This window comes from Neophocaena asiaeorientalis, unplaced genomic scaffold (genome assembly GCF_003031525.2).
Source record: "Neophocaena asiaeorientalis asiaeorientalis breed wild unplaced genomic scaffold, Neophocaena_asiaeorientalis_V1.1 scaffold78, whole genome shotgun sequence".
In the NCBI taxonomy this organism is placed as follows: domain Eukaryota; kingdom Metazoa; phylum Chordata; class Mammalia; order Artiodactyla; family Phocoenidae; genus Neophocaena; species Neophocaena asiaeorientalis.
In genome coordinates, this window is record NW_020175018.1 from 16235340 (window position 1) to 16256738 (window position 21399).

At 39.4% G+C, this 21399-nt stretch overlaps 1 protein-coding gene across 3 annotated transcripts in view; it reads right to left on the reverse strand.

The window, feature by feature from the left end:
• Positions 1 to 21399, reverse strand: part of SETX (senataxin) — a 74480-nt gene that overhangs the window by 33871 nt on the left and 19210 nt on the right. For all 3 annotated transcript variants that reach the window (XM_024762110.1, XM_024762111.1, XM_024762109.1), the window contains exons 6-11: positions 20842 to 21061; positions 19953 to 20072; positions 16680 to 16851; positions 16459 to 16546; positions 11769 to 15965; positions 2468 to 2567 (exon numbers count right to left, since the gene is read on the reverse strand). In XM_024762110.1, coding sequence (XP_024617878.1) covers positions 2468 to 2567; positions 11769 to 15965; positions 16459 to 16546; positions 16680 to 16851; positions 19953 to 20072; positions 20842 to 21061 — 4897 coding nt within the window. The remainder of the gene's footprint in view (positions 1 to 2467; positions 2568 to 11768; positions 15966 to 16458; positions 16547 to 16679; positions 16852 to 19952; positions 20073 to 20841; positions 21062 to 21399) is intronic.

The following is a 21399-nucleotide window of genomic DNA, read 5'->3' on the forward strand; positions in this document are numbered from 1 at the left end:
GCGTTATCTACTTTTGTTAAGCTCACACATAATACCCTGAGACTCTGAGACCCACTTCAGGAGACAGACTCCACAAAAACGCCCTCGCATAACATGAAGAGACACATGAATGATCATAGTAGCATTATTCATAAAATGCTGTGTGTAGAAGCAGGCCTGAGGCTGCTATCATTAGAAAGGCCTGCTTACAAGGTTGGTCCCCCTTGGAATCTGGGAACTTGGATTTCCGGACACCTCTCATCATTTGCTGATGAGAATGGCTCACTGTACCTTACCTGTTTGCCAAATTTTTTCTCTACAGCTTATGTCGAACACCCACTTTACTTGTGAAAAGTCATGAATTTGAGCTAGGCAGAGGGTGTTTTAGGCACTGAGTGTCTCAGCTTCCCTGGTAGGTAATGTGTCACACCTCACTACTGGGAAGGTTAAGTGCGTCCTGTGTGACTTCGCTGGGAAAGGACTCTTGGAAACTTGCTCCTGGTTTGCTTTTTCCCTTGGCTAATTTTGCTTTGTATCCTTTTGCCACAGTAAGTCATAGCCATGAGCATGAATACAATTCCTGTGAGTCCTCCTAGCAAATCACTGAACGTGGGGATGGGCTTGGGGAGCCCTGACACACACACCTAAACTGCTGGAAAAAATGTCCATTAACGGGAGTTCCCTGGCGATCCAGTGGTTAGGAGGCGGCGCTTTCACTGCTGTGGCCCGGGTTCAATCCCTGGTCAGGGAACTAAGATCCCACAAGCCACATGGCACTGCCAAAAAAACTTCTTCAAAATAATAATAATAAAAATGTCCATCAACGGTAAAATTGTGACATAGTCACACACTGAAATACCACCACAGCAATGAAAAAAAAATACCAAAGATGCACACAAAACTGATGAATTACGAAGACATGTTACATGAAAGAAGTCAGACACGAGAGTGTTATGTGATTCTATCATACCATCAAGATAAACGGCAGATAAATCAGTGATTTAAACATTAAAAAGAAATATAAAACTACTACAAGAAAATATGGAAGCATTTATCTGATTTCTAAAACCAACTGAATGGTAAAGAAATAAATACGGTATTTTTGAACATGTGAAGATAAAAACTGTCTGCCTCAAAAACTGCATGTGAAGCTGAACAGCAAATAATGAAATTGAAAAAAAATTAACAATGCACACAAATAAGAAAACAACCTCCCTAACAGAAAAAAAAAAAGGACAAAAGGCATCAACAGACAATTATCCGTGCCCCCCAAAGAATACAAAAGACCAATAAAGATTTGAGGACAAAAACTACAACCTCAAATGAGATACATTTTCCATATAAAACTGGGGGAAAAGTTTAAACTAGCAAATGAGAAGAGATACATTCTTATGTTAGAAGTGAAAATCGTATTCTTCTTGGTAGACAGAGGCAATATGAATCAAAAGTCTTAAAATGCACACACTGATCTAGCAAAGGGATTTATTCAGTGTAACAGGAAAAAACCATAAATAATGTACATGTCTAACTAGAAATTACTGGTTAAATAGAACTATGGAATATACTTACAATGGAATAACTACATACACTGAACATGCTATTATTATTTATCTCTAAAAAGACATTTATAATAGATTAAGTGAAAATAAGTCAAATGTAAGCTTCATGAAGGTGGAATTTTATGTTTTCATCACAGCTACATACCTAGCATCTAGAATCATACACTATCAGGTAGTATAAAGTCAGTAAATATTTGCTGAATAAATACATGAAAACAGTCACTTAGGTAAAATAACCCTACCAACCCCCCCACCCCCTCAAGAAGGAAGTCTAAAAGTAAGATATACACTACTACGTTCATAGGATTATCTCTGAATGATGGGAACTGTGAGTGATGTTTATTTTACTATTGGCTAATATTATCTGAATATTCTACAGTGAACATATAATACCTTTCCCCCCAAATATATGTACATGCTTTTTTCCTTAAGTGAATCTGTGGAGTAGGATGGATTGCAAGGGGGAAGGAGGCAGACGGAAAATTTATACGTTTTATTTTAAAGGGTTCTAAATGCTTGGTTTATTTATAACTAAGACATAACCGTGACACGTGCTCCAGACCACTCATGAAGTGAGAGCAGAGACGGCAGAGAGATTAACTCAGAATCTGTACGCATGATCATGTCAACGCCCCCTCCGCCCCCGCCAGTCAAACTCCCTCACTCACCTTCTCTCTCCCTTGCCCAGCATCTAGGGACACTTTGGCCTGTGGTATTTTGATTGCACAATGGTTAAAACCACGAATTTTATAACTGTCCCAGTAATTATTCTCATTAATTAAAGACTTTAAACATATTCTTAGTAAGAGGTTACAAATTCACCTTAGGAAACCTATATCCCAGAAAATTCAAACAATTATTATGTTCCTTCAAACAGCAATCACCAATTACTATATGATATAGCTCAAGTTACATAAGAAAGAACTTACCCACAAACTCCCAGTGTTTTTTATACTCAGAAGGAAATTTTCGTAAATGCAACTGATGGAATTTCTCTTTGTTTGGAGAGCTGATCCATTCCTGTGCCACCTACGCAAAGCAAAAAAAGCAAATTAAGAAAGCAAAAACATCTGAAAAGCCAATGTTAAACAGCAAAAATTTCCAAAGTAAGCAACCATAAAATCCAGAACCTAGAACTCCTGTGTGACACAAACATTAAAAATTAATTTGGGACTTCTGGTTTCCAGCTTGGCATTTAAGGAACTTAGAAGTCACCACTCCATCCTAACAAGTAAAAAGAGACAAAAAGGTAGATGCAACCACAACTTACCAGAGCAGAAAACTCTTAAGTAGAAACCTCCATGCCAGGAGGAAAACCTGAACTGGATGTGACAAACTGTTGGAGGCTCGGCATGAACAACTCTCTTATATAGGGGGACCCAGTCATAAGAGGGACCCCACACTTTGGTGAGTTTTACCTCTAGGAGCTCTAACAGGCCCTCACAGTGAACACTGGAGAAAATTCCCTGTGTGCTTCCAGTGTGGGTGGGGGGTGGTGGGGACTGGGGAAAAGGAAACATTCTGAAATACACCAGAGCATTCTTGACCTTCTTAACAAGGCCTGATCTATGAGAAGCTATTTTACCAGAGTCAAACTTGCTGGGGTTTTATCAGAGCCTAACCTACTTGAGGGAAGAAAACCAGCTCCAGCCCATTCTAACCATCCTGTCTCACCCAAGGAGGTGGGGGAAACTAAGAAGCATGTGGTGTAAAGCTCTCAGTCCAGAGGCAAAGGCTCACTGAAAGAGTGACACCTTATCACAGGACTGTGGAATGAGCTTCCTTCCCCCATACCTCATTTCTGTATCACTAAAGGCCTATTTACCACTGTTCCTTTTATTTAGTAGATTATGACCGCTTTGCAACAAAAAATTACAAGGCATACTCAAAGGCAAAAAACACAGTTTGAACAGACTAAAGAAGCACTAAAACCTGTCAGATATGGCAGGAATACTGGAATTATCAGACCAGGAATTATTTTTTTTAAACTATAGTTAATACACTAAGAGTTTAATGGAAAAAGGAGACCATGAAATAATAGATGGGTAATGTAATGAATGAGATGTAAAGTAGAAAGAATCAAAAGGTAATGCTAGAGATCAAAAACACTGTAACAGGGCTTCCCTGGTGGCGCAGTGGTTGAGAGTCCGCCTGCCGATGCAAGGGACGTGGGTCCGTGCCCTGGTCCGGGAGGATCCCACATGCCGCGGGGCAGCTGGGCCCATAGGCCATGGCCGCTGGGCCTGCGCATCCGGAGCCTGTGCTCCGCAACGGGAGAGGCCGCAGCAGTGGGAGGCCCGTGTACCGCGAAAAAAACCAACAAAACAAACACTGTAACAGAAATGAAGGATGCCTCTGATGGGCTCATTAGTACACTGGACATTGCTGAGGAAACAATCTCTGAGCTTGAGGCTACAGCAATAGAAGCTACCAAAGCTGAAAAGCAAGGAGAGAAAAAAAAAAAAAGCAAGGAGAAAAAAAAAATGGGGGAAAGACACACACCCCGGAATATCCAAGACTGTGAGACAATGACAAAAGATACAGCATACACATAATGGGGATACGAGAAGAAGAGAGAGAGAAAAAGAAGCAGTATTTGAGGCAATAATGACTCCAAGACCAAGCAGAATCAATGCCAGAAACTACACCTAGGCATATCATATTCAAACTTCAGGAATATGAAATATCAAAGATAAAGAAAAAAATCATGAAAGAAGCCTGTGGGAAAAAACACCTTATCTATAGAGGAGGAAAAATAAGAATTACATCTAACTTCTCCTCAGAAACCATGCAAGCAAGGAGAGAGTAGTGAAATATTTAGACTGTCGAGAGAATAAAACCTACCAACCTAGAATTCTGAATCCTGCAAAATTATCCTTTAAAAGTGAAGGAGAAGGGCTTCCCTAGTGGTGCAGTGGTTAAGAATCCGCCTGCCAACGCAGGGGACAAAGGTTCGATCCCTGGTCCAGGAAGATCTCACATGCCACGAAGCAACTAAGCCCGTGAGCCACAACTACTGAGCCCGCGTGCCACAACGACTGAAGGCCGCATGCCTAGAGCCCGCGCCCCATAACAAGAGAAGCCACCGAAATGAGAAGCCTGCGCACTGCAACGAAGAGTAGCCCCTGCTCGCTGCAACTAGAGGAAGCCTGCGCACAGCAATGAAGACCCAATGCAGCCAAAAATAAATAAAATAAATTTACTAAAAAAAAAAAAACTCAACAGTAAGAAAACAGACAACCTGATGAAAAAGATGTGCAAAAGGCCTGGACAGACACCTCACCAAAGTAGATATACAGACTGTAAATTAGTATATGAAAAAATGCTCCATATCTTATGTCATCAAAGGAATGCAAATTAAAACAATGAGATACTATTACACACCTATTAGAATGGCCAAGATCTGGAGCACTGACAGCACCAAATGCTGACGGGGATGTGGAGCAGTAGGAACTCTCATTTATTGCTGGTGGGAATGTAAAATGGCACCATTACTTTTTTTTTTTTTTTTGCTGAGCCACATGGCTTGTGGGATCTTAGTTCCCTGACCAGGGATCGAACCTGTGCCCCCTGCAGCGGAAGTGCATAGTCCTAACCACTGGACCGCCAGAGAATTCCCAAAATGGTAGCACCACTTTGGAAGACTGTTCAGTGGTTTCTTATGAAACTAAACATATTCTTACTGTAGGATCCAGCAATAGTGCCCTCAGTATTTATCCAAATGAACTGAAAACTTATATTTACGTTAAAAACCTGCACGTGGATGTTTACAGCAGCTTTATTCATAACTGCCTAAACTTGGAAGCAACCAAGATGCCCTTCAGTGGGTGAATGGATAAACAAACTATGGTACAACCAGACAATGGAATATTATTTAGTGCTAAAAAGAAATGAGCTATCAAGCCATGAAAAGACATGGAAGAACCTAAAATGCACCTTACTAAGTGAAAGAAGCCAATCTGGAAAGGCCACATACTGTGTGATTCCAACTATGTGACATGCTGGAAAAGGCAAACTATGGAGACAGTAAAAGGATGAGTGATTGCCAGGGGTGAGATGGGGGAGGGGTGAACAGGCAGAGCACAGAGGATTTTTAGGGCAGTGAAAGTACTCTGATATTAAAGGACTGATACATGTCATTATACGTTTGTCCAAACCCTTAGAATGTACAAATCAAGAGTGAACCCTAATGAAAACTATGGACTCTGGGTGGTAATGACTTGTCAATGTAGGTTCATCAGTTGTACAAATGGACTACACTGGTAGGGGATGTTGATAATGGGGGATGCTATGCAGAGTTTCTCTAGCTCCCTGCAGCTAGAGAAAGCCCGTGTGCATCAACCAAGACCCAACCCAACCAAAGATAAATAACATAAATTTATATATATATAAAAAGACAGGTACTGAGTACTATCTCCAAAATTTATGCCCAATGAATTCACTTCTCTTTATCTCCAAAGCTACCACCTAGATCAAGCTACCAGCATCTTTCTCCTGGCCTACTATAATAGCCCCCGACAGGTCTACTGCATCTATGCTTACCTTTCTACAGTTACTCTCTAATGAGCAACTAAGAATGTTTTTTTTTTTTTTTTAAAAAGTAAACTACTACATATTTCTACTCCCCCAGCCTAAACACCAACCAGCTAAAAATTCTCCAACATCTTCTCACTGGACTGAGAATGAAACCCCAACCTGCACTTACAGGGTTGTATACCATCCAGCTCTTGACTGATTTCTCCAATCTTACTTCATTTCCCTTTACCTCTAAGTTACCTTACTCCAGCCACATCAGCCTAATCTCTTTGCTCACACATGCTCAGTTGGGCCTACTTCAAAGCATTATAGTCTTGACCCTCCCCCCTCCTCTGCACAAAACCCTCCTCTCCTGGCTCTCAGCCCGATCTCAAAAGCAGCCTCCCAATGTCGCTCATCATATCAACCTGTTTTGTTTCCTTCACAGAACAAATTATAACTGTAAATTAGCTAAAAAACGGTGCAATCTCCCTATAAGGGGTTTGGGCACTAAGAATCACAGCTGGTACTCCAGAAGAGCCCCCTTTCTGCCTGCTCCTTGTCTACACAACCTAAAAAGCGCCTGCCAATTACACTCTGCATATACATGCATGCACACACAGGTAACAGAAGGGGACTGCAAACCGAAACTTTAAGAAAAAAGAGTATTCGCAAAAACTGACCAAAAAAATTGGTCCCTGTCAAAACAGTGCACATTTATCTAATACTTTTGTGTGTTAAACGTAAGGATTAAAAACTAATATATCCTCTATCAGTCACATCAGTACACAAAAGACTCATATTTCTTTTTTTTTCCCCACACACACTGTATTTTATTTTTACAAGAGAAGAATAAACTGACGCCAAGCATTGTAAATGGATGACCACAACAAAAAGCAACAATGACCGCAATTACCAAACACAAAACACACTCACACTATGTCGTAATATTGACATTCAGTCCAGGAATCCTCCACTGTAACAGCTCCTTTACTTTGCTGTGAAAATGGATTTGTATATTTTTTGCCTCTGAGTCCTTGTGGGATTTTTTTTTTTTTTTAATTCAAGAGACTCATATTTCTAAAAGTTGAATTTGCTCGTTTCCCTTTGGGGCAAGGGATAATTCTACGCAATGTCATTGCATTCCACCTGCAATAAGACATAATAACTGGATAACCAAACACTGCATTTCATGTCCTAAAGAGGATACCAACCGCATTTTTGTCAAAGGACTCTAAACACACTTCAGCATTCCATTAACAAACAATATTATGAAGTCAAATTACATCCAAATGAGGGTAAGAAGCCTTGGCCCAAGACTGTGGTTGATGCCACAGTCTCTGGCTTATCAGAAAGAAGAAAAAATTAAAAGTAATCAAGGTATCTGAGAATTCTCTGGCAGTTCAGTTGTTAGCGCTTTCACTGCTGAGGGCCCAGGTTCAATCCCTGGTCAGGGAACTAAGATCCCACAAGCCACACGTTACAGTGGGGAAAAAAAAAAAGTAATCAAGCTATATTAATAATACCATTAATAAATGTGGGCCTATATAAACTAGAAATGCTAAAACAATGCTGTTTCACTACATGGTTAAAAAAAAAGGAACAAGATAAAACTTCGTGGTAAAGATGACAGATTGGACACGGGCATTTCCTTTCATTCCCCCTGAAACCCCACTAAAACACCCAAGGGATTTTTCACAACAGGATTAATTCATTAGGATGAAGAGAACAGAAGAGGAGGCAAAAGTATCAAAATCTGGGAAGCTGGTAAGCAGATGGATGAATGGTTAGCTAACTCAGCAAGTCCAAGAAGCTGAACCCTAAGCAGGAAGCGTCTGACATACACTCTAGAAGGAGGAGGGCTGAAGGGAGACTGCCCCTCCCTGCTCCTAGCAAAAAGCTATAGTGGTTTCATCTCTATAAAGTGTGACAGTCTCTGGCTGTGGGGCAGCAGACAGAGAGGGGATAAGGTACTTAAAAAAAAAAAAGGTGGAACTACTGAGCCTGCGCTCTAGAGTCCGCGAGCCACAACTACTGAAGCCCTCGCCACAACTAGAGAAAAGCCCGCGTGCAGCAACGAAGACCCAATGCAGCCAAAAATAAATAAATAAATTTTAAAAATAAAATAAAACAATTTTAAAAAAAGGAATGAAGCAAATGTTTATATACTGAATGTCTGTTCCCTTCCCTCTGCCCCCACCCTCACCCCACAGTCAGCTCCCCATCAGGCCTATGCTTTCCAGGCAATCGATCTGAAGATTCTTCTTGGGGAAATCTGACCTCACTAAGAGGGGGAAAAAAAAAAAGACTAAGAACAGTGACATGAGGGTGGGGATGAGGCTTCCCAATAAAATGCCAATGGTCAACAAGCCTATCCCTTTCACTCAGAGCTTCTAATCTGTTTTAAAATCTTACGTGTAACAAAATATAGATTATAACTATACCTAAGCATATAATCTTAATATAAAGAATGAAACTAATTTGGATTTCACCACGTGATGGTGTCCTTCAGATCACATTTGACTTCCACAGTGCAAATAATAAAGGACCATTTTAGTAAAAGTATCTCTTTTCCTAAGCATCTCTTTTGACCTGTCATTATTTAAATGCATCCTCTTTTCTTATAGCATTAAAAAGTTGAGATATATTTCACAATATAAAATTTACCACTTTAAAGTGTACACACTACAGTGTGTTTTTAGTACATTCACTATTTTGTGCAACCATCACCATTATCTAATTCCAGAACATTCCCACCATCCCAAAACAAGCCGTATACCTATTAGCAGTCAGTCCTAACTCCCGCCCCCCCACCCATCCCCTGGCAACTACTAATCCACTTTCTGTCTCTACAGATTTGCCTATTCCGGAAAATTCATATAAATGGAATTACACAATATGTGGCCTTCTGTACCTGACTTCTTTCACTTAGCATAATATTTTCAAGGTTCATCAAAGAACAGGTCAAAGTGCATATAACGGGTCACTCCTTTTGATAGCAGACTAATGTTCCACTGTATGCATATACCATGTTTTGCTTATCCATTCATCTCCTGATGGACATCTCAGTTGTTTTCAACTTCTGGCTATTATGAACAATGCTCCAATCTGCTTTTTAGTATCCTGTTCTTAAGTGTGAGTAAACCACCAAAAATCATTAGACACGTGAAGAAAGGAGTTAACATGAAAGCTCTGTAGACACTAAAATGAATAGGAAAAAAGCAACTGGGAAAACAGGCACGATGCAAAGAGAGGAAAACTTTCAACTAACTTTAAACGTATCATTAATTAACTTTAGGTAATAAAAAATACTGTGTACATGAAGAAAGCACAGAATCCTATAAAAAGGAATAATGAGAGAACACGAGTTCCGTGAAACTAAAAATACACTCAAAAATTTTTCAATAGACTTGGACGCTGAGAAAGTCTCCAAGGAAGTAGAACGACGACGACAACAGACAGAGATGGCAAAATAGAAAGAAATTTTAAGACATGCAAAGTTTCAAAATTTATCTCCTACACATTCTTTTCTCAGGAAGTTTGAAGGATGTGCCTTACTAAAGTGAGGGGGTGACAAAAACAGACAACCCTGGGTACAGGAGACAGAGATCCAACACAGGAAGAAGGAAATGCAAGCCCTAGGACGAGGATGGTGAGCATTTCAGGTTAACCATCCTAAACCAAGAAGATGAAATTGATCAACTATCTGATGTGCCTGATCATACTGAGAGACCTACAAATCCAAGAGACAATCTGAAGCTAATTTAGTAATACGTTCATAGAAAATTAAGTAAACAATAAATCCAGAGAAAGCAAGGAGTCGGAAACAAAAAGTAGTTACAGCTACCACATGACTTAGCCGTGGACACCTTTTATATCGTCAAAATAATAACAAACACTGATCTAAAAATTACAAGACTACTCCATAGTGAGGATGGGGAAACAGGAGAGGTGTGTGTGAACACAGGGCTGGGAAGAGAGGGTACTTCCTGTAGTGGGTAACTACAGAAAATGTCTAGAACTGAAAAATTAACAAGTCAAAATAGTGGCATGTTATTTAGAAATATGGAAGTAAACAAAAGGATCCATCAAGGATCAAAAATAATTACTTGGGGAGGTGAGAGTGGCTGCTGTTTTTTTTTTATAATGGGTCTTCCACAAGTATTTGACTATTTTGAACTTTGTGTATATACCAACGGAACTTGTGCTCATTCTGTTTTGAAAAGGTTTTGGCTACAGAAATGTCCTGAAGGAAGAAATCTTAAAGATAAACATATAAATACTTCTTAACTAAGGGAAAAATAAAATCACAAATATGTGTCCTAAATTTAAGGGCTATGAATGGCTTCTAAGCGATTTAGTGTTTTCTGGAAAGGATAAACGTTCAAGAAAAAAATAAGCTTCAAAATGAAGAAAATCTCTGTATATTCCCCAGCTTATTTAACTGTATACACTGTTCACTGAACTAACACTTTTGTAAGGTAAGAAGATCATTCTTGTAATACCATTTCACATTGTTGTTCAGGAGACGGACTGAAGGCCCTTTATCAATTAGTTGTTTCTAATGTTTCTGAAACACTAGTAAAATAATTCTTAAGACAATGGCTGAAATTTAGGGCATACATCGACACCAACTTGCCTCTTTGTGCAGTATACCTCCCTTGCCTTTAACAATTCTAAGCTGGATCTTTGCAGTCTCTCTGCCTGGGATATACTTCCTATGGCCAACTCCTTCTACTCACTCTGGTCTCGGTGTGAATACCATCGCTCACAGAGGCTGTCTCACCTTTCAGTCTAAAGTGCCTGCTCCCTTTTGTTCTAGATCATTCTAGAGCACTCTAGAGCCTTTGGTCCTGATCTGAAATGATCACTCCCAGAAGGCAGAGGCCTTGCCTGTCGTGTTCACCACGTTACCGCCCCAGGTCTGTGATAGTACTTGGCAAGTATCAGGCACCCAAGTATCTCCTGACTGAATACGTGGTTATTTACCTCAGCGTTCTTGGTTTTGAAGAGTCTCATTGCATGCTCACGTTTTGGGTTTTTTTTTTAAAGGAATTTGAAAAAAAGTAAAAATCTACCTGCTTTGAGAACACCAAAAACATCCTTCCAAGTGCAAGTGGATGTCTACACTAAAGAATTACTGTTTTTCTGAGGTTCAAATTTAACTGGGAATCCTATATTTTACTTGGCAATCCCAGTCGGGGAGTAAGAAAGAGAGAAGAACCAGAATGGGATGTGTTGGGGTAGGGAGGCAGCTAAAGGCTGCTATGAGGCATAAGAAGTTGGGAAGACAGATGAGAAATTTGGGATTTATTGCTTTGTGCTGATCAGTGTAACTTGCCCTTTGCTACCTCCTCAAGAAAACTTCAGTAAAGGTTTACACTACTTTTCAAAAAAATAAACGCAGATGAGAGACTATGTCCTCTGAGAAGTCTTCCCTTATTTTACACCGAAAAACATTTCCTCCTCCTGTGCCACCTCTGGACTTGGTACATTAGCACTCTGAATTGTGTCTGTAAGCTCCAGAAGGGCAGAGTTTAAGTGTTTCCTCTGTAGCACCAGCAACCAGAACAGTGTCGGGCACAATGTCCGTTCAACATGAAATCTACAAGCTACATCTAAATCAACATGTGCTCAGTTATTTTAGCCGTACTCAGCACGGTAAAGAAAGGTAATTTCAAAGTCTGAACGTATACGATTAGAACATATACTTACTGTTTCAAAAGTATTCAGCATCATCAAAGGGAAAAACACATTAAAATAATCTCCACCATCTTGAAATCTCACAGGCACAGGTCTTGAGATGGACTGACATAGAGTTGACGGGGGACCGCACTGATCAAAGTTCACAAACATTTCGTATTTCCATTTTAAGACCTCTTTAACGAAGGTGTCAGAGATGGACTGTGCTGACAAGAGAACGTTTACTGGAGGGGAAGCCGAAAAAGATCTGTTTTCACAAAATGGAACTTTGTAGCCTTGCCTGTTGGAATTATTTGGAGTATGAGAATGGAGAACGTTGCACAAACCCTTCACTTCAGCCACTGGCTTCTTGGACACCAGAGAGACTGGCGGTACTTTCAAAACAGACTGTACCCCACTTGACTTATTTTTCAGAGTTGGTAAGAGCGATGCCGTATTTTCCAAAGACTTGGAAAGACCAGCAATTCGTGAAGTACTACTGGAGCTAAAAATCTTAGCAGTGGGAGGTCTCGAAGGTTTAGATGCAGAGAGAGGCAAGCCAGGTTTACGAAATATACCTTCATCTGCTGCTTTAGCTTCAGAGTGTTTTGAACAGTATTCACCCTGGTTTTTCAGTGTTTCAACACAATCTTTGTATTTACATTTTGTGCTACTCAAAGATTCCAACTGAGGCCGACTCACAGAATCTTCTTCTACCTGGACTGTATCTTTTCCATGAACTACTTCAGTGAGTTTATCATTCTCTTTCTCCATTTGTGAACATAAATCCATATCTTCAGGATCACGTTGTGTTAAAAATATATTATCTTCCTCTACGTCACTGCTGGATTCAGGATCTCCCTCTCTCAAGGCTGCCACATCTAAATGATGTACTGTTAGGTCACCTCCACCTAAAGGGTCCCCTGAGGTAGAAACAACTATTTCATTTGTTGGTATTTCTCCATTTAATACTACAGAAGTACACTGGTTCAAAAGACAAGTGTCATCAGCTCCCTGAGAAACGTATTTTGCTTTCATGGGTTCTGTTTCAGAAGACACACATTTTATTAACTCTTTTTCCTTACTTTTAGCAGTTACCTCAACTCCTCCTTTATAGCTATAATCTGATGTATCTGATTCTGGCACACATTTGTCAGAATTCTGTGCTCCACGTGGGCCTGCTCGTGTTGTATCTGTACTCTGATAATCAAAACATCTTTGTCTGTTACGCTGTGATTTGGGTCTCAGCTGCCTTCGCAGCTGAAGGTCTTGACTTGTCAGCAGTTTCTTATTATTTCTGACAGAGAGAGTCTGAGGAGAAATTAATTTAGTCTTTTTCCGGGTATCAACTGCTCCAACAGTTTTGCCATGGTCACGTAACTGAGCTAAACACTCCAAAGATCGCTGGGACAACTCAAATGCCCTACGAGGAGCCTTTTTCAGACCAAGTTTCTCAACCGTTGAAGTTGGTTCAGGACACTGGCGAAATTTCTTTGGTGGCACTATAGCAGGAGTTGTTCTACAACTTAGGTAATTTGAACTTTTACTCTGCCCTGTTTTGGTATCCGAACGTGTTTTTTTAGGAGTTTTAGAAAGTGAGACTCTCCTAACACGTTTGGAATAAGAGCGAAGCTTTGGTGGAGACCTCTTCAGGGAAACCGTAGTGGTTCTCTGAACGCTTGAACTGGGAGTTGTAGTCCTTACGTCCATACTTTTAAAATCATTTTCAGTCACATCTCCCTCATTAAGAATATCAGACTGGTCCTCACTTTTGACAGGAGATGAAGGCCTTAGAGGATCTTCAGCCATAGCAGCTTTCTGATATCGCCTTCTCTTGGGTTTTTTTACTTCAATCTCACAAAACTTCTCAACAGAAATACTACTACTGTGTGGTTCTGCGTGTTCCTCAATGCGCTCTGCTGCTTTTTTAATGACCTCTTCAGGTACATCATCTGTACCATAACCCCAATCATTTGTGGTATCACCTGCATGAGTCAAGCACGAATTTTCTTCATTCTCTTGAACTGAATTCTTGTTGTCTGGTTTCCGATCTTGCCAAACTGAAAACACTTCACATGGACTTTCAAACTCAAAAAACTGAGAATCAGATTCCTCAAACTGCAAAAGGGACCCGGCATTTTCTTCCCTTATTACCTTCTGTTCCATGTTTGTGTTAGCTATTGAAGCGTGCTGCTCTGGACATTCTTTCTCAATGCATGTTTTATCCTGTGTAATGTGTTTCTTAAAACCCACAATTCTTTCCTCATCATCTTCTTCGTCAGAATCTGAAATAATAATGACCTGTTCAGAGCAGGTTTCCCTAACACTATTTTGGTTGGCTGTGAAACATCTTCTATCATCTTTAACTTTTCTTTGTAGCTGGGATAAACCTTTTTGAGTTGAATCTGATGGGAACTTAATAACACTGGCTTGAGCTACTAAAGATAATTTGTGGAGGTCTCTGTCTATCTGAGAATCTGTTAAGGTGTCAGACTTAGGACTGATGCTAAGGACTTGCTCTCTTAAATCAGAAGAAAACTGAGCAGTACTCTTGATAATTTCCGTATCTCTTGATTCAAGTCCAGTCACAGGATCTTTAAAGGGAGGTGTTTTCTCCACAAAAATATTGGTCATTTCTGTAAATGAGACCAAATCTTTATTACCAACATGACATTCTAGTATTTGACAACTGAGTTCACGGGTAGAGAAAATGCCTAACTCTTCTTCCTGTACTTGTTTCTTTTTCAGCAATAAACTGTTTTCAGATTTTTGTTCTCCATTTTTATCATCCAGAATACCATTAGGGCCTAAAGAGAGATTGTACATGAAGCCATCTCCTTTCTGACCTCCTGTATCCTTCTTTGAATAGAAACTTTCAATGCTAGATACAGTCAGGTTTTCCTCTAAAGTGATACTTTTCCTGTGTTGCTTTTTTATTACATGTGATAACTTAGCACAGATTTCATCTTTATGTGCCTTAGTTTTTGCTTTTGAGGTTTTGCCAAGAGCATCACCCTTTAAAGAGAAATCCTCATTTGATGTAGACACCTTTTCCAGAGACTCATTGCTAGAATCAGTCAACAAACGTGTTGATGTTATTATTCCTCTGTCAAATACCTTTTCTGGACCATTCCTTGAAGTACAATTCTGTGGGGTATATGAGGAATTCTCTTTTACAGACTTATGCTTCCCTGTACTTATTTTAACTTGGCCTCGAGTTCTTTCATTAACAAGCCTTTTACTACTCGGCTTCAAGCACAACTCAGCTGAGAGATGGTCTTTGAGTTTCAAATCTTTTATATAAGTTTGCTCATTATCCTCTTCTATGGCATTATTTGCTTTGCTGAAAATACTCTCTTGCACTTGACATGCATCAGCTTTCATCGGTTCTTTAGAGAATGTTGGGCTGGAGTTTTCCAGACAGTGCCTGTCTTTTTTAGACTTCTTCCTTGTTTGTTCACTTTCTTCTTTATTATATGATGCAGGAGGCATTTTACCTGGAGAAGTCAGATCCACAGAAGTGCTACATTGAGGTACTTTGAATTTTATGTTTCTAATAATTTGCTTTAAACAAGTTTGTAACTCATGGGTTTCCTGACTAGTCAACTGCCAACCTAAAGATAAATTTCCTCGCAGGAATAAGTTGAGCTTATCCCGGAATCGCTTACAAAGAGTCTGCTGCCCAAGCTGATAGCCTTCTTTAAGGAGACTTCTGATCAGCTGCACACAAGCAAGTTGTACAGAGTTAGATGGCACTGAATGCAATGACAGAGATGATATCATTGTGCCTTTGGAGCAGTTTCCAGATGACTTCTCAGAACTCCGTGCAAACGCGGTGGTGGGAAGCTTGGCACATTTTACGACGGCTTCCACCCACTGCTGGGAACTAACCCACAGCAAATGCAAACACTTTTTATTTCTATGCAGTTCAATCACTGACACCAAAATCAGAAGGAAAAACTCAGTGACTGTGTCACACACGGCATCTGTCTGGTTGAGGACGTCTTTGACTTCAGAATGCAGATGATGAATAACCTCCACTATATAAGCCACACCCAGATCCTTAAGATCCATGAGGGACTGCACAAAAGGGATGAACCACAGAAACGTGCTGTTATGAACACGCATGTCTTGACCGATATCTGACTGAAGCACATTAGCTAATGTTTCCATTTCTTCATACATGTTAGGACAATAATCTGGGCAAATGGCTGATCTCCACCCTGAATCCTAAAATGAAAGAGATACTGACATTCAGATAAACAAGTACCATTCACAACAGGTTTAACACAAAAGCTGCAAACAAGAAAATACACTGCTCAACTTTCCTGTTTTGATGTACATATATGGACCCCCAAGAAATTGAAAACAGTTCAATTTTGAGGTTGAGGTTTCATGAAAAGGTTAAATTTACAAAACCTCCATGTACTCTGGACCTCTTTCCTTCAGTTGGTTTTGATTTCTAGTCATGTGATTTATCTCCCTCATGCCATAAATGTTCTACCCTTCCGAAATGTACTGAAAAATTAATCTCTCAAAGTGCGCACGCTCTCATTAGAGCCCATTTTTCCTCATGAGCTACTGTTCAATCAGAAAGGTTTTACGCAACAGTTGATTCAGAATAGCTACATATAAAATCAGCAATGCAACTAACCACACAAAACACTGTCTATACAATATAAAGGCAATACAATATCATCTGAATTCTCAAAATGTTTTATACCTTTTTGGTCTTTTCAGGGTTATAATTGTATACAATCTGGCTGCAAGTCACCATATCATCCAAATATGACTCTGGTTCGAACCTGGTCCTTAAATATTAAGAATAAATAGAAATTACTGAAATGAAGGATAAAAAGAAGAGAAATATCCTACTGTTAAGTCAATTATAGTAGACTTCCTCATACAGCTTGTTTGACATCCTGACACAGGAACTGCACGAACCTCATAGAGCTGTTCCGTATATTCTGAATCTCTTTATTGTAGCTCACATTGTTGATAATGGTTTGAAATGCCTCAATAGGATCAATAAGTTGACCCCAGACCTTGGATCCAAGGCGATCCAGAATCACCATGAAACAGTGTAACGCTGGCCAGAAAGGATCCACACTATCATCTGAAATACAATGGAGTAATTTGCCAAATTAGAGAAAGGCACTAAACTATATTGAGAATTAAGCATTCTTTACCTGGGTAGCAACAAAACTGAAAGCAAAGCAGGAAGTAATTTAAAGTAAAGCATTGCCAACTACAGGTTTTAGAAAGCTGGCAAACTTTTAAATAGTGTCTGCTTTTTTTTTTAAAGCAATACACCTCTGTTAAGAAATTTTTTCGGGTGGAACAAACTGAGATAGTCTAGATAAACTCAACTTTCTCATCCTGTTTGCCAACCTGAAACAATCTTTCCTCCTCTGCTTCTTCCAGACCTTTATACTCCCATCCTTCAATAAATAACAGAAGTAAAGTAGAAAAAGAAGGGAGAGAAAGAAAAACTTGGTATTTTCAGATCTAAACAAAGTCCATGATACAAGAAATCCTGAATTGTGGGTGTCATTTGGCTGGTATAAAGGACTGAACCCCTCATCCACTGGAGAAGCAGAGATATATACTCTTCATCCACCCATGTCTCAACATGGCTTTGTTGTTATCTCCATTACACCCAACTGGCAGGCATTCCCATTACTCACACACTCTTATGGCCGGTCCTTTCCCTCCTCTCTACATGCAGTGGCGAAACACTGCCCTGCTCAAAGACCTGCACTTGCTCCTTAATGTCTTCTAAGGAAATTAGAAGTCCTCAGTCAAGCATTTGTAAGATCTTACTCTATTCCTTCTTTCCAGATTTATTTTTTTACACTCACATAAAGATATACCACCTATAGAAGAAAACAGATAGCTGGCTTTTTCCAAGTAAGAACCAGAACGGCTTCACTATTAGCACCCCCTATCATCCTCAGCAGTATTCTCAGGAGGCAAGTGCTCTAACTCACCCAATTACTGACAACCCTAGAACTTACTGCTTTATTTCCCTCAGGGCTCTTAGATTCTTTTTTTTATCATAGTCGTTTGAGTAGAACTTCTCATATACTTTTTTATCCTCTACTGAAGCTGTCTTATGTCTAGGAAGCTCTCAAATAAGGAAGAAAGTCATCAGTTAGGTGAAGACAATTATGGAATGTTTCTTAAAGAGGTGACTTGGGACTTCCCTGGTGGTGAAGTGGTAAAGAATCCGCCTGCCAAAACACAGGCAGAACACTCTATGACATGAAAGATCCTTTTTGACCCACCTCCTAGAGACATGGAAATAACAACAAACAAATGGGACCTAATGAAACTTAAAAGCTTTTGCACAGCAAAGGAAAACATAAACAAGATGAAAAGACAACCCTCAGAATGGGAGAAAATATTTGCAAATGAAGCAACAGACAAAGGATTAATCTCCAAAATTTACAAGCAGCTCAATATCAAAAACACAAACAACCCAATCCAAAAATGGGCAGAAGACCTACATAGACATTTCCCCAAAGAAGACATACAGATTGCCAACAAACACATGAAAGGATGCTCAACATCACTGATCATTAGAGAAATGCATATCAAAACTACAATGAGATATCATCTTACACCAGTCAGAATGGCTATCATCAAAAATCTACAAACAAGTGCTCTGTAACAAGAGAAGCCGCCACAATGAGAAGCCCGTGCACCACAACGAAGAGTAGCCCCACACTTGCTGTAAGTAGAGAAAGCCCACACGAAGCAATGAAGACCCAACACAGCCCCAAAAATAAATAAATGCACTTATAAATAAAATAAATAAAAATGCCAATCTTAAAAAAAAAAAAAGGTGCTTAAAAAAAAGGAGGTGACTCATTTTGAAGGAGTGTTGGGGAGCTGGATTAACGGAGAGGACAGAAATATATATGCAAAGCACTGGGAAAAAAACTAACAATTTATGTAGTTAATGCCGGTAAGCAAATTAGTAATAACCTTTTCAATAAATGTATTTATTTGTTTATTTGGGGGGCTGTGCTGGGTCTTTGTTGCGGCACGCGGGCTTTCTCTAGTTGCGGAGAGCAGGGGTTACTCTTTGTTGACACAAAAGAATATATATCCACGCTGAAGTTGCCTAAGGAGAAGTGAATGTGGGTAAAAAGTTATATTTATGTTTTCATTAAATTTGGCATGCTTGGTCTTTATTGAGTCATTGTTTCATAAAGAAGGTAAGATTAGAAACACTAGTACAGATTCTCCCTGATCAGCCCAATAAAACCATGAGCAAAATTAAGCTGGCTCTAATAACAAACATGACAAATTTGAGACCCTACTTTCTAGACTATCAGGGGAGCACTGTCCAAGGGAACTTTCTGGGATGATGGAAATGGTTGTATACCGTAGCCACTAGGCAGCTCTTGAAGTATAGCTAGTGGGACTGAAAAACTGAATTTTTAATTTAAGTTTCATTAATGTAAATGTAAAGAGCCACTCTTGGCCGGCAGGCAGCCACCATCGTGGATGGTGGAACCCTAGAGAACCAAAGTGAAATGAAAAACCAGGCAAAAGGGAGACAGTGGGATACGGGAAGCTTTCTGCAAAATTTTAACTATCATGTCATTAGAAATTTACCTCCTTTAGGTTCTAGTCTTGATTCTACCACTAACTGGGTATTTCAACGTGAAAAAGTAAGTTAAGGGACTTCCCTGGTGGCACAGGGGTTAAGAATCCGCCTGCCAATGCAGGGGACAGGGGTTCGAGCCCTGGTCCGGGAGGATCCCACATACCGTGGAGCAACTAAGCCCGCGCACCACAACTACTGAGCCTGTGTGCCACAACTACTGAAGCCTGCATGCCTAGAGCCCGTGCTCCGCCACAAGAGAAGCCACAGCAATGAGAAGCTTGCACACTGCAACGAAGAGTAGCCCCCGCTCACCGCAACTAGAGAAAGCCCATGCACGGCAACAAAGACCCAACGCAGCCAAAAATTAATTAATTTTTAAAAAAGTAAGTTAACTTCCTTGGGCTTCAGTTTCTTCTTTTATGAAAGTAAGGTGCTGAGTTAAACTCTAAAGGTGCTTTCCAATTTAAAATTCTGACTCTGTGACCAAAACCATGAAATGTTCACTCTCTTTCCTCCACATCATACACCCAAATTCTTACAGTGACACTAGTATTTTCAAAGTGCACCGTCATTGCAATATTCAGCAAATAGTTTATTACCATCTGATTGCCTCTCCATGGTGTGAAGTATTGATTGCATAAAATCATTCTGTTTGTTTGAGCCCAACAACAGTGAATCCATGGCTTGCTCCTCAAGAATGGTCAGCAACATGCAAATACCTGTAAGATCATGTATAGTTTTCTTGAATTGATTAAATAAAACTGTTCTAATGCCTTCTCCAGTTTAGTTGGCAAACGAATAACAAGGCATTAAGACGAAACAAAACAGTATCCAGTGCCTCAGACACTGAAGTCTGAGACGTTCATATACAACTCCTCCTAAGAACAGAACTTTAGACTGAATAAAAAGGGAAAATGGCGCGAACTTGGTTAGAAAACCATTTCCAAAATGACTACCACACAATTTGTATCTCATAAAATCAAAAACCCCTTAAATTTTAAGATCACTATATTTCAAGTACTAATCACTGCCAAATATACACATGACTATAAGACTCTGAGTCAATGAAGTAGGACAGAAATATTTTAAGTCAATATACAACCTGATGAAAACCAAAGTTACTATCTCTTTCTTCCAGGAAATATTTTACAGATGGGAAAAGAGCTATTAAACCTCTGTTGCAATAGATCAAAACCCTATTAAGGTCAGCTGCTATGCTAATACTGTAACATCCAATACTGCCTTAAATAAAAGATCTATTTGCCATACTTGAAAATGTACCTCTTACACAGATGATTTCTAGGATAAAAAATGTTTAAAGGCAAGATGTTGTAATAGTCAATTTAATGACAGAACAAGAATTGGGAACTATGAAATCCTTTATTTAGCAATTTTGATCAGATTACCAAAAGAGATCCCTTCCCTTGCAGGATAATCATAAGAAATATTGGAAAATACTAATTATATTTGTGTAGGGACAACACTCACCTAACCAATAGTTTTTGTAGTTGGCAGCATCATACATGTGTGAAGGCAGAAGAATCAGTTTACCCTTCTCAAGGACAGAAGAAGTATAAATGTCTGGACTTTCTAAAAGCCCCAACTCAATGACTTTAAAAAGGCAAGTCAAAACCTCCTGTAAGTCATAATAATCATCTCTGTCCACTTTTCCCAAGTTTCTTGCGGTCAGGATAGCCCAACGCCGAACCTAAAAGCATAACACATTCATTACTTCATTTTACACACAACTGTCTACATACAGCAAGCATATAGTTAAAATAGGATTCTCTACAGATTATAAAAGACACGAGATACATCAACTCTACTTTAAAAAAAAACATTACACTGTATATCTTAAACTTATACAGTGCTGTATGTCAATTATACCTCAATAAAACTGGAAGAAAAAGACTATCATATAGAATAAAGTACTTTAGGAAAAATATATGATTTTCAGACATTTAAAGGAAATATACCAAAAGGTCCATGATGACAGAAAAAAAGAAAAAAAAGACAGAAGATACTAATTACAATTGACCTTTGAAC